At 51.9% G+C, this 12,706-nt stretch overlaps 2 protein-coding genes across 6 annotated transcripts in view; both read left to right on the top strand.

Annotated features, from left to right (window-relative positions):
• Positions 1-12,706, top strand: part of FMNL1 (formin like 1) — a 59,230-nt gene that overhangs the window by 8,792 nt on the left and 37,732 nt on the right. The window lies entirely within an intron of this gene.
• On the top strand, positions 5,618-10,042 carry HEXIM2 (HEXIM P-TEFb complex subunit 2). 5 transcript variants are annotated; one of them, XM_081804810.1, is made up of 3 exons: positions 5,618-5,771; positions 6,526-6,635; positions 9,015-10,042. In XM_081804810.1, exon 3 carries the CDS (start codon positions 9,363-9,365, stop codon positions 9,810-9,812), a length of 450 nt encoding a protein of 149 aa, XP_081660936.1. In that variant the 5' UTR covers positions 5,618-5,771; positions 6,526-6,635; positions 9,015-9,362; the 3' UTR covers positions 9,813-10,042. The 5 variants fall into 5 exon arrangements, with proteins under 5 accessions (XP_081660936.1, XP_081660935.1, XP_081660939.1 ...); XM_081804809.1 differs by having other exon boundaries at positions 5,619-5,771; positions 6,522-6,635; XM_081804813.1 differs by lacking the exon at positions 5,618-5,771 and adding an exon at positions 5,789-6,000.

Genomic DNA, 12,706 nt, shown 5'->3' with positions numbered 1-12,706 from the left:
TATGTTCTTAGAATGATGAGATTTGTGTGAAATTTCAGTTTTCTATCAACACTTTCTACATTAAAACACTTGAGTAGTACACTGCTCTCAGGACAGAGAAAAAGACTGAATTACTTATATTAATGGGGGTGGGTTGTGATAACAAATGATCTTCCAATCACTTGAGGATCTCTAGCCTTTCACTAAAGTCCTCTCTGCCAGACATTTTAACTGAGCTGCTCAAAAGACCATGCTTACACACTGGCAATTTCAGTTTGTTTCCTTTCTCATCATAGGGCGCCTGGGTATCCAGCCAGGGCAAAGTGCTTCCTAAACTTTGAGACAGATGGCTGGAAAGCTTAATCCTCCTCTGAGCAAGAAAAACTTTTGGGAGGCTAGCCTAGAATATAAAGTGGCCCTTGGGAGATGGGACCTTTAGATCTCAGTTTTGGGGAAAGCCAGGGAGGCCCAAATTGGTTTAATTCAGGAAAAATAGACCAGGGGGGGCTCCTGGGTGGCTCAGTCAAGTGTCTGCCTCAGGTCATGATCCCAGGGTCCTGGGATGCTCCATGGGGAGCCTGCTTCTCCCTCTCCCTCCCACTCCCCCTGCTTGTGTGCTCTGTCAAATAAAATAAATGGACTGGGTATCTCTAAAGAGAGAAAACATAAAAATTAGGCTAGTTTAGGAGTCAAAAAACCAGGGTCCTAGTCATATCTTTAACATATACTCCTAGCAGTGTGACTCTGGAAACAACTGAGCCTCATTCTTCATCACCAAAATGGGGCTGTGCCAACTTTACAAAACAGCTATCAGCATTAAACAAGATAGCATGAAAATGTGTCATACAGAAGTAAGCTACCATTGATATAACTACTATTGTTTTTTCTCTTTTTTTTTTTTAGTAATCTCCACGCCCAATGTGGGGCTCAAACCCACAACCCCGAGATCAGAGTCACCAGCTCCACCAACTCAGCCAGCCCCTTATTGTTTCTTTTTAAGACCAAAGCAGTTGCCCATTTGATTGGTATTTTAATTTTCCCTTCATCCAGAGTAAAATTAAAATCCTTTGCTTGGGAAAATGTAAATAAATATACTTTACCCTAATGACTTCAAAAGTTATAGAAAAAAAAAAATTCAAGAGGGAATCCATAGGGGGGAAAAAAATCCAAAAAACAAAACTACAACCGAACAGTTTACCTTCAGAAAATCAAGAGCTGGCTATATTTAGTTAAACATCAGGTAATGCACCACAGGATTCTCCCTGGCCACTTACACCCAGAACAGCTAGCAACAAATATTCACATCATTGCAATGGCAAAACTGGCTAGAGCTGAGACAGGACTGGTACCTAAGTACACATGAGTTTGTGAGGTTTGTTTTTTGAAATTATTTTTCAAATTTGACAAGAACATTGGGATAAAATTCCACTTTACTATTATTTCTCACATAAGGTGTGGTTAGTTGATGCTAAAAATGAGAAGTAATTTTTAAAGTAAAGAAAATGTCAAATTCAGGCCCTGAACACAGTGGGATCTGCTGACCAAAGGGTAACAGTCATACTTCCCAAGTGGGACAGAATATACAGTCTAGGAGGCAAAGATTCAATCTTGAGCCAGCTGTCTTTGAATACTGGAAAGCTTACCACCTCATTCTCCTTCTTGTTGAAAAAAACAAAGGCTAAGTTTAGACAGATCAGTATTTAAGCTCTCACAAATCCTCCTGAATAAACTTTTTCTTGGGTTTTACTTAGAGGTGGTTCAGTTATGACAAATGATGTATCAACAAGCTCAAGGGCAGGAACAATCCTAGTAGTTTACTAATAAACCTCTGCACACCAACAAAATTCTTTCAAATGGCTGAGCTGCTATAGGAAACTGTTGGTAAGTTCTTGAAATTGCTAGTGTGATCTCTCAACACAGCACCAAGAGCAGTTACATTTGGCTTAAAAGTTTTTTCAAGAGCAAAAATTCAGAAGGAAATCATACTCTCATTCTTCATATTCCATTTCACACATCCACTGACTTTGTGCGAAGTGTTAAAAGCCCTGGGTTTGCAGTGAGCAAAAAGGTTATTCCTGAAGGAAAATGTGGGAACTCGAGTGCCCCATGCACAAGCATAGTTGAGAAAATGATAGCATCACTGCTCTTGTGAGATACTCAGTAGAACTTGTGCTAGCCTCCAGAGGGTCAGAGGAGGAGATTAATTTGAAGTCTGAAGCCTGTGTTAAACACAGCATTCTGAAGACCTGGGTAACTCCAGCACAACTGTTAGGCAAAGGCAGGAAACCGAACTGGAGGATGGAAAGCAATGTCTAAGCGGTTCGTTCTACCTTCCTCTCTAGTTACTCCTAAAAGTGTACTTAAAACAGCAAACACGTGAGCAATTTAAAAGGAGAAAATTCAAAGAGGAAGATGGTGAGAGATAGACACACACACACAAAAAAGGTTAATTACGGAAATCAAATCAGAAGCAAGGATCTTCATCCTGGAAAGGACTGCTGCAAAGAATCAGTCCTACTCGTCAATGAATCCTGCTCTCACAGAGCCACCAGGCCCCAGGAGTTGGCCGTCAGGGTCAAATATCCAGGACTTCCTAACAACAACTGCTTGGTACCCTAAGAAACTGACCCTTGTTCAGCCTAGTTGGATGGCCACCCTTTGTGCTGCCAAGGGCAACCAAGGCCGCATTTCAGTAAGGCAGGCCTCCCAAATGCCCCAAATAACCTCTGAAGCAGAAGTTCTAGATTCCCAAATAACAAAGTTTTGGTAAATAAATGTTTACTGAAGAGTAGCTAATCCTCAAGGTATGTGGGAGGTAGCATTGGCATTATTTTCAAATCAGGAAACTGAGGCATATAGGGTTTGTAGACTTTGTCATAAACCCCGAAGGAACTCATCTGAAAGGGGATAGCTGAGGAGGAAGCTGAAGGTCTGGTTGAACATTAGATGAACAACAGACTCAGCAACAAAATGACCAGTTTGGACTCATCTTCAGGATTTGGCCCCTGGCCAAGCCAATCAAGTCAGTGGTAGCACACAAAGAAATAGAACTTGGGAGTTCCTAACTTCCAGTCCTGTGTTTTGCTCAGAAGATAACCAAGAGAGCATTTATAAACTGGGTTTATTCCCAGCTTTATCAAGGAATGGAAAAGCTTGTGGTTCAACCTTAAAGATGGTAACCTTTCATCTTTATGAGTAACACAGTTCTGCATCTGGCACAGTATTCTCCACCTAGTAGCATCCAAAGGTTTAACTACATTACTTCACAATGGAGGATGAATCACAAGAGTCGGGGATCCTCCTCCATTAAATTGACAGAAGAACCACAAGGATAATCTTTAAAGCCCCTTTCGGCTCCTAAGACCTTAACTCCTACCAAGTTAATGTTAGCTTCTCCTAACTCCCATCTTCTCTTGAAGAACTGTAAAATTCACATGACATAAGCCAAAAGTCAACCTACAGTATGAATCAAGTGTACTGCATTTAGTGTTTCAAATTTTGGCTTAAGAAATCGAGTCAAGTGATCATATTTTCGCAATCCAGTTGTTAAGACTTTTTCTGAGAACATCTGGAGAGTAGGGGGAGAATATAGATAAGGCTATGGAATTGTCATTTACAACTTACAAAAAAAATTATTAATAGGAGGGCGGCTTCGGTTCTCAAAAACCTTTCAAGGTTCTTGCTAATAAAGCCAAAGGCTCAGGAATGATGTGACCACGTGTGACTGGCAGTGAGATTCATCACAAGGTACCCTCAAAGGTAAAGTTGACTAACCAGTCACTCTCATACTTTAGAGTCTACCTAAGCATAATTTTAACTGACATTTTAGCAACAAAATAATTAAGATATCCCTGAACTGTATGTAAATCTCTCTGAAGTTGGATTTTGAGCAGTAGAAAACAAGATGGTCTAATCTGTAATTCAAGAAAATAATTTCACATCAAACTTCAATCCTTAAGCTGCTATATAGCTGTAATATAAGGTCGAGTGTTTATTTTTTTGAAAGCAGGTCTCCCCCACCCCCCCAAACGCTACAAATATGAAGTAGCTCAAAACTGCAATTTCTATCTTGGGAGCATCTGGGATCCACAGAAGTGATTTTTCAATTGCTTGGGAATTCAAACGAGAGGTTCCGTAGTAACAATGCACCAGTGGCAAAATACTCCCCATTTTGTTTAGTTTGTGGGAGAAACGTTCTTTAAACTGGAAAGAATTTGTGGTCTTATAAAGATTACGTTGGAATTAGTTCGTTTTTTTCCCCTAGGAGGGCCGCCATTTCTCCAAAAGTTTTGGTAAAAGTCATGGCTCAGATTTCAAAACGCAAACAGATGTTCCTGAAGCATCCGAAATGGGCCACTCCACTTTTATTCCCAGAGCCACGGCCACTCGATTATTTTGTGTCCCCCAACCCTGTAAAGGGCAAAAACTCAACCCCTCTTTGGTGTAAACTTTCAAGAGAAGTGCAACAGCACATTTTTGGAGTTTCCCAAACTGGCTGGGGACGTGCAAGGTCAGGTCGTTCCGAGAATGGGGCCGGAAAGAAATCTTGAGGCCCAGAGCACTCAGAGATTTCCAAGCACTGGGTTCGTGAAGGTTTCCACGAGCCTCTTATCTACCTAGTTCCGGGGGAATTAGTGGTTGTTACTGTAGGAAGAAGGCTGGTCCTTCTCGAAGCCCGGGCCGCGGGATGGCTTTGGTGTATGGGGGAAGATGGTGGGTTCACCCGGCTCTCCGCCCTCGGGGCCTCCAGCTGCCTGCCACGCCTGAAGGACGCGCGGCCAGAGCTGGGACCTCCGCCCTCCCCCGCAGCGCCAGTCTTTGGAATCTGGCGTCGCCCCCACCTCGCCCGTCAAAGCGGGGGCACCGCAACGCTGGGCCCCGCCGCCATACCCAGGCCGCATGGGGGTGGGGAAAGAAGTTGGCAAAGCTCGGCCTCAGGATCTGCGCCCCCCGTGAAAGGGCAGAGGGGAGTCGTTTCACCCAGTCTCTCCCCAACTGGGGTCTCGGGGAACACGCGGTAATTGCCCAAAACCCCGCCCTCTGTGAGAGGTGAGGCTGCGGGGCTGCCGGGACGGTTTGAGGACCGGGCCCGGCCGGGAAGACCTTCACCCCCCCGGCCCCCGGTCCCACTCCCCGCCGTCTCCCAGCGCTACCACTTCAGGCAGCCCACTCGGCCCGGCCTCTCCCCGCGCCCGGACCACCCCCCATGGGGTGCTCTCACTGCGCAGCGAGTCCCTCCGCTGCCTCCTCCCAGCCCAAAATGGCGGCGGCGGCCACCGATCCTTCTCGTCGCCTTTCTCTAGGGCCGAGGATCCCTCCGCACCCACAGCCCCGCCCCTCTCGGCCGGATCTATTTTCTGACCCGTAAAGATTAACGCCATCAATGAACTCTTCAATTGATCTCGGAAGGCGGGTTCTGTTGTGCTTCCGCACAGCTAATCGTTGACGAAAGTGAAAATACTGGCAGGCAGTTTGACCAATCAAAGAAGGCATCGGTGAGCGCGGGCCGCCACTCGCGCAAGGGCAGATGGGTTTTGGAGTTCTCGGTCTGACTGTAGACGTGACAGGCTCTTCACCCGGCTTTCCAAACTAGAAGAACTACAATCCCCAGCAGGCGCCGCGCTGCCAGGTTGTCCCCTCCTCCCGCCCTTAGTGCCTGAGCGGCTTGACCAGAGCTGCTGTATCTGCCCTGAGAGGTAGGGCTGAGGCCCTGGGAACGGCACAGACAGGCGGTCGGTCGCACAGAAAGACACACAGATATAGTCGTGTGCATAGTCCTTGACAGCAAATAGGTCAGTTCTGCCTTTGCAAAATCTCCTTTCTCGGACCACTTCCCCTCTTCCAAGGAATCCATCCTTATTCCAGTTGGGCTACCCTTTCAGGGGCATTTAGCGTGAAGACTTCTTCCCCTTTCCTCTGTTTCCCGTCCTGAGAGGAAGGAGAGGGGGAGGCAGGCCAGGCCCAGGAGATGATAAGGCTTCAGCCCTGGGCTCGGCCCAGGCCACATCTGTGTTTCTCGAGGTGCTGAGTTTGCGAGCCCCGCCTGAGGGGGCTGGGGGTGGGGTGCTGTCGAGGGGGCTGGGGGTGGGGTGCTGTCACGACTGGGGCCTCTGGAGGCAGTGAGGAAAGGACCCCTTGGAAAGCCTGCTCCGTATTTTCTTGTTCCAGCCGCTGACCCACTCCACCGCCAGCCTCTCTAGGTCACTGCTGTATCTTCGCCCCCCTGGGCCAAGACCTTTCCCCCTTTGGTTGCTGGGGGAACAAAGCCCAGGACTAGCTTCCTAGCTGCCAGCCTGGGCCTCAGTGACTTCCAGAAGGACAGCCTAGGATGTAAGCCTTGGCCTGGGGCCTGAGGGACAGGACTGGGAGGATGGCCCCTTGCTGGCTGGAGGTGTGAAAACCAGGGTGTGGAGGCTTCAGCACCTTCGTTTGATAATGACGATGTGCAGGTCTGATGCTCAAAATGGCTGCTGCTGAAAAATTCCTGGGCAGCCAGTCTTCCTGAAAATTCTCCTTTAAGACTTAGCTCTCTGTTATTTAAGGCAGGTGTCATTAGTTAGAAGCATCTGCTGAAAGATTTGGAGCAGAAGAAGGTGGCTACTCTGAACCAGACCAACTGTAATACAGAGTCACCAGCAGCCCTGGAGGAGGCCAAGGTAAGCCCCACCTTCCCAACCACCTGAGTGCCCCCACACGGATCCTGCTAACTGGGATCCTGGCCGCTTGTCGCAGGTGTGTTGGCAGATCTGAAAACCAGTATGTCTAACCGAGTCCTTATGCCAGGATGCCAAATCTGTGCTATCTCCTGAAATCCTAGCAGCCCTTCAAGGTAGGAATTATTGTTTGCATTTCGAAGAAGCTCAGGTTATCAGAGCTGAAATACCTTTTCTAGATTCATGCAGTCAGCAAACAAAAGATCCACGGTTTAAACTTAGGGCCTTCTGACACCAGAACCCTGCCTTGCATTTTGTCAAGGCTGGGAACCAAGTCTGACACAGGGAAAAGAGTTTGAGCAGTTGGTTCATAATTTAGGATGGGGGTTGGGGTTCACAGAGCATCCAGGAGAGAGGGAGAGACAGATTGTGTCAGGCTCTCAGGAAACCTTCTGATCTGGCAACAGGAACCCAGACTTTCTCTGCCCATGCTCTCTCTTGCTGCACCCACCTTGCCTATTCTCCCCGAGTTGACAGGTCCCTGTAGGTGAGGAGGGGACTCAGCTCCTCTAACCTACACTACCTAGCCACTTGCAGTGTTTTCTGGAGTTAATTTGGAGTTCATGACATGTCAGGGTTAGAAGTTCATAGAGGGCAGATGACTCACCCAGATCACACAGCTTATCTGCAGTAGTGGGAATGGTGGTAAAGGGACAAGCCTTCAGGAGGGAGGCAGCATGTGGGGCTGAGGGGCAGGGATGGTTTGGGTGAGGGGAAAGATCATGAGGGGACACATGCTGAGGGCTGGGGGCAGGTGAATGATTGTGCACACACAAGCCGCCTTGTCTCGGCACTGCCAGGGGCCTTGCCTCTTCTGGGGTGGGGCAGAAGCTCTGTCTCAGTTGGCTTGAGACAAGGCCTGTTCCCGATTGACGATCTCCCTGCAGGTGAAGTAACAGTACAACATAACAAACAAACACACACACATACTCCGTACACACTCTGACATACGCCATCCCAGATGAAGATGAGAACCTCAGGGCCTCCAAAACACACACGACACACCTCCAGCTCCTATAGGGCTGCATACACCCCCAGTGTACGGGCCTGTGCTCGGGTATCTCTGAACCGTGGTGTGCATTGTAAGCAACATGCCAATGGTAGCAGTTATTATTAGAGTTCCCCAAACCACAGGCATAGAGCAATTCATTCCCCATCCCCCACACTGAGTGCTCCCACCCTCACCACGACGGAGATAAACAGATGCTCTGCACACACACTATCTTGACAGAATCCTTTCCACCTCTTAGATAAGTTCTAGAATGCTCTCAGCTGCAGACTGGAGGTTCACCCTTCCTCTCCCTAGCAAGGGCCTCTTTCCTGGTGCTCATGTCAAAGAAGGATACCAACTTCTGCCTGGAATAAATACACTCCCATCTTCTTGACTCTAGACCAACAGAAAGGAGCGTCTCATGTCTCAGTGTCTGTTTGGTTTTTTTTGGTCTCGGTGTCTTTTGAATCCCCCTCTCTTATGGGCTTTATGTCATTTAGCCTGTTTATTGAGCACTTACCTTGGGCCATGCAGAGGGACATAGTGGTGGACCGGACAGACAAGACACATTCTTATAGGAAGAAGACAGATGGTAAATGGTATTGTGGTAGATGCTACGCGGGATGTTAACTGGGTCACACAGTGATGGTGTCACTGGGAAGGGGAGATGGGGGGATCTTTAGATAGGGTTGGGGGGGACCTCTGAAGAGGTGACATTGGCACCAAGCCCTAAGGAGTCAGCTATGCAAATAGCTGGAAGCAAGATCGGCAACATAATTTGTAGGCCTCGGTGCAAAGGGTTCTTTATTCAAAAATTGTTTAGAAGTTCAAGACAAGAACAGCAGAGCATAAAGCAAAGCGTGGGGCCTTTCCGAACAGAGTGGGGGTGAGGGGCTCTGAGGTTGCTTACCCACGAAGGCAACTCTGTGGAAAAGACAGTCTTTCTAGGAAGAGGGCTGATCAAGGAAACACAGCAGGAGCCACTTCCCATCCTGTGTCCTCTTTAGCCGCCTTCATCCAAACAGTATTTATTGCACGCGTGCTCTGCGAGGCACTGGACAGCGACTGTTGGAGGCACTGAAATTCCGGAGTGAAATACACAGGCAGAATTCCTGCTGTTTTCATGAGTTTACTTGGGAAGCGTTGGTGGGGGGGAGGGGGGCGGCAGACAGGAGCCCATCAACCAACAAATAGTGGCAGAGGGTGAGAGGCTAGAGAGGGACCCAGTGTCAACTGTGGGAAGGTCAGCCTCAGGCCGGCTGGTTGCAGAAGGGTTCCAGCACCAGGGACAGGCTGGCTGTGATTCACTCTTCCTTGTCCTCTCTGTTTAGACCCCTGGTGCTCCTGGGAGCCCCCAAACAGCCCCCGAGCCTCATGACCCTGGTAGTTCTCTGCCCCTGACACCCCGGAGAGAGTGCCACTCAGAGGAAGAAGATCCGACTGGGGCTGGCAGTGGCCTGGGCTGGAGCGGTAGGGGCTCCCGGGCGCAGAGCCCAGGGGGCAGCTCGGCCCAACACCCAGGGGGCAGCTCGGCCGAAGCCACGTTGGGCCGGAAGAAGCCCCGCAGGAGGCCTTCCAAGCGCAAACGCCACTGGCGGCCCTACCTGGAGCTGAGCTGGGCTGAGAAGCAGCAGCGGGATGAGCGGCAGAGCCGGAGGGCCTCCCGGGTCCGCGAGGAGATGTTTGCCAAAGGCCAGCCCGTGGCGCCCTACAACACCACCCAGTTTCTGATGAACGACCGCGCCCCTGAGGAGCCCAACCTGGAAGTGCCCCACGGGGCCTCCCCCCCGGGCTCCAGCGGGGACAGCGACGCCGGAGAGGGCGACGGGCGCTGCCGGGCTCACGGCGAGTTCCAGCAGAGGGATTTCTCCGAGGCCTACGAGCGCTACCACACCGAGAGCCTGCAGGGCCGCAGCAAGCAGGAGCTGGTCCGGGACTACCTGGACCTGGAGAGGCGGCTCTCGCAGGCGGAGGAGGAGACCCGGAGGCTGCAGCAGCTGCGGGCGTGCGTCGGCCGGCAGCCCCGCCGCCGGGCGGAGGAGCTGACTGCTGAGGTCGAGAGGCTCCGGACCGAGAACCAGCGCCTGCGGCAGGAGAACGCCCTGTGGAACCGAGGCGGCGGCCACTAAGTGGGACCCCTCAGCCAGGGTGCCCCGAGGACCAGGTCCCATTTCATTACGCGCTCAGGCCAGCTGCCGCTCGGGGAGGCAGGTGACAGATGAAAACCACTGCCAGCACCCCTGTGCCCCCTGAGAACAGCGAAAGTAGGTTCAGCCTTCCACCTCGTCATTTCCCTAATTTGTTCTTTGATGTCTTCTTATTTTTCACAAAGAAATTAAATGATTTTCATGAGCTCAAATGGGAGTGGCTAGGACTGATTTCACTAGGGCTGCTCTGAGAATCAGAGCATATGTGTCCCCGAGAGGTTTGGGACGGGGGTCCCAGTCCCTGCCCTGCCCCAAGCCTGGGAGGCCTGCAGACCTCTGTATTGGGAAACCACCAAGGCCTCCAGGATGTCTGAATTCCGCTCTGTGTGTCCGGGAACAATCAGACTGCCCTGAAGGTTTTATAGAGGAGGAGGCAGGGGTGGAGTGGGGCTCAGGAACCACCGGGTTCGGCCAGAACTTGACTTCAGATGCCAGATTGCTGTGAGGGCCTGGGGGTGTCCCTGGAGGAGACAGGGCATGATATCAGGAGGGGTTCCTTCAGGGTTTGTTCCCAGGCTCCCTGCATTCTCCCTGTCCTCCCCCCATAGTGCTGGATGAGGTCTGGACGGCTTGTGTCTCCTTGTTCTTGACAGCCCCCACCCCACCCCCCGTACCTGGAAGCCAGTGGTTGGGCAGGAGGTTAGTCATCACTTTTGCCCCCTAACCTCCTGAAAGGGCACTTACAAGTAAGCACTCAAGAGAAGTTTTCTCTCTCTCTTTTTTTTTAAGGTTTTATTTATTTGAGAGTGCGCGAGTAGGAGGGGCAGAGGGAGAGGGACAAGCAGACTCCACGTTGAGCGGGGACCTGAATGCAGGGCTGGCTCCCACAACCCTGAGATCCTGACCTGAGCCAAAATCACGAGTGGGATACTTAGCCGGCTGAGCCACCCAGGCGCCCCAAGGGAAGTCTTCTCCTAATGGAAAAAAAGCCCAAGAGGCGAGGGTGGGCAGCAAATCAGTCCTTAGCAGAGCTGGTGGCCTGGCTTCCTTGGCGCTCACTGTGCGTCTGTACCTCCCGCTCCTTTGCCGAACCACCTGTGTGCTCCGTCCCCGCTGAGGTGAGCCCTCACCTGTCTGCAAGATCGGGATAATGCGGACCCCCCCCCATGCGCCCCAGTATTGGGCTCTGAACTGAGCTCCCGCAAACCCTCCCTCAGACCCACCCTTCCCCAGACCCTGTCTCACTTCCGTCGCCCTTCCAGAGTCCTTGCTGGTTGCTGAGTTCAGGGGGGTGGTGGAGGGGGAAGTCAGCCACCTCACCAATGAGCCCGGGTTGCTCTGTCACCGTGCATGGGGAGGGGCGGAGGCCTGGCCCGCAACCTAGCTTCCATTCCAGGAAGGCTCATCTTGACAGGCCACACTGGGCAAGAGAAGGGCTCGGGCCTCTGAGCCGCTGGGATGGAAATGTTGACGAGCCCTGTGTGTTGCCTGGACAACTTTCATTTCTGCCCTGCCACACCCAGGCCTCGCCAGCGCCTTCAACAAGGAAGCAAGGCGAGAACAGATTCTAGGAAGGGATGGTTTTCAGAAAGAGCAGACTCTCCTGTCCCTGGTGGGGGTGGGGGCGGGGTTTTGCCAAAGATTTTAGCCCCCTTCTCTTTGATCCCGAACAGCTCAGGAAAGGCCAGAGGAATGATTGTCCCCACTTTACAGATGGAAAATCCAAGGCTCAGAGAGGGAATGGCTTTCCGGAATTCCTAGGCTGCCTTCCCCTGTGGGGTGCTAGCCAGGGATCCAAAGACCCCTGGGCAAGGCGCAGGCAGCCCCAGGCAGCCCCAGTCAGCCTCCCAGCTGCTGCATTCCTCAGCCGGCAGCCTGGGAGCCCAGAGGGAGAGGGTTGGGCCTGGTTGGACGAAGGTTGTTTACCCGGGGCAGTGTGTGTGTGTGACTAGGAGTGGAGAGAAGATTCCAGAGGGGGTTGCTGGAGTGTTGGAGGAGGGGTGTGGTGTGAGGGAGAGGTGCTGGGTGTGTGTCCCGGAGGCGGCTTGGGCCAGCGCGTCCCTGAGTAGGCCGGAGCTACATACAGGGGAGGGGTCAGGGGAGGGGCCAGGGGAGGATAAGCTGAGGAGCCTGGAGAGAGGAAAGCTGACGCTGGCCCTCCCCGCCCCCTACACACACACACACACACACACACACACACTCACTCACTCACTCACGGGCACTTGGTCAGGGCCACATCAAGGTGGGTTTATTTTCCCAAGGCTGGTGGAAGACAGGATGGGGCAAGAAGAAAACAAAAGGAGAACAGTGTGAGCAAGGAAAGTGTCTTCACTGAGAGGGGTCGGTGAAGAAGAGTCTGTCACCTCCTCCCCCCATCTGGTTCCCTGACCTCAGTGCCCAGGAGCCCCAGGGCTGAGCTGGAGTGTCTCTGGCAGTACTGGGGAGGGGCAGCTCGGCCCCAGGTGGTGGCCAGCTGTGGATTCCTCTTGCCTCTCGCCTTTCCCCCTCTCTGGCTGCCGGGCCCCGAGGCCTGGGCTTCTCCCTACCCCACCACAGTGACAGAGCTCCAACTTAACAGCAGCCCCCCGCTCAGCCCCCACCCCATACACACCCCCTCAGCTGGGGAAAGCTGGGCTTAGACACATTCCCCTTTCCCCTCCAGGCTTTTCTAGAGCAAATGTTCAGTGTCTTCCTTCCCTCATGCCCACTGGCTTTCCAGGATTTTCTTGGTCACCTGGGCCAGGAGAGGGAGGCCCACAGAGGCAGCTATTTCATGGGAGTGACGCTTCCTACCACCCCTGCCTGCGTACCCTCGCCCACATCCTCCTTTCTTCCCCATCAAGGACTCCCTCCACCCCAGGTGGAAACTCCTGTGT

Source organism: Leptonychotes weddellii, chromosome 15, assembly GCF_054177405.1.
Source record: "Leptonychotes weddellii isolate Sample4059 chromosome 15, ASM5417740v2, whole genome shotgun sequence".
NCBI classification, from domain to species: Eukaryota; Metazoa; Chordata; class Mammalia; order Carnivora; family Phocidae; genus Leptonychotes; species Leptonychotes weddellii.
This window is presented reverse-complemented; position numbering and strand designations above follow the sequence as displayed.

Coding starts and splice junctions, on each gene's coding strand:
- HEXIM2 (XM_081804810.1), top strand. CDS start 9,363: ATGTTTGCCAAAGGCCAGCCCGTGGCGCCCTACAACACCACCCAGTTT.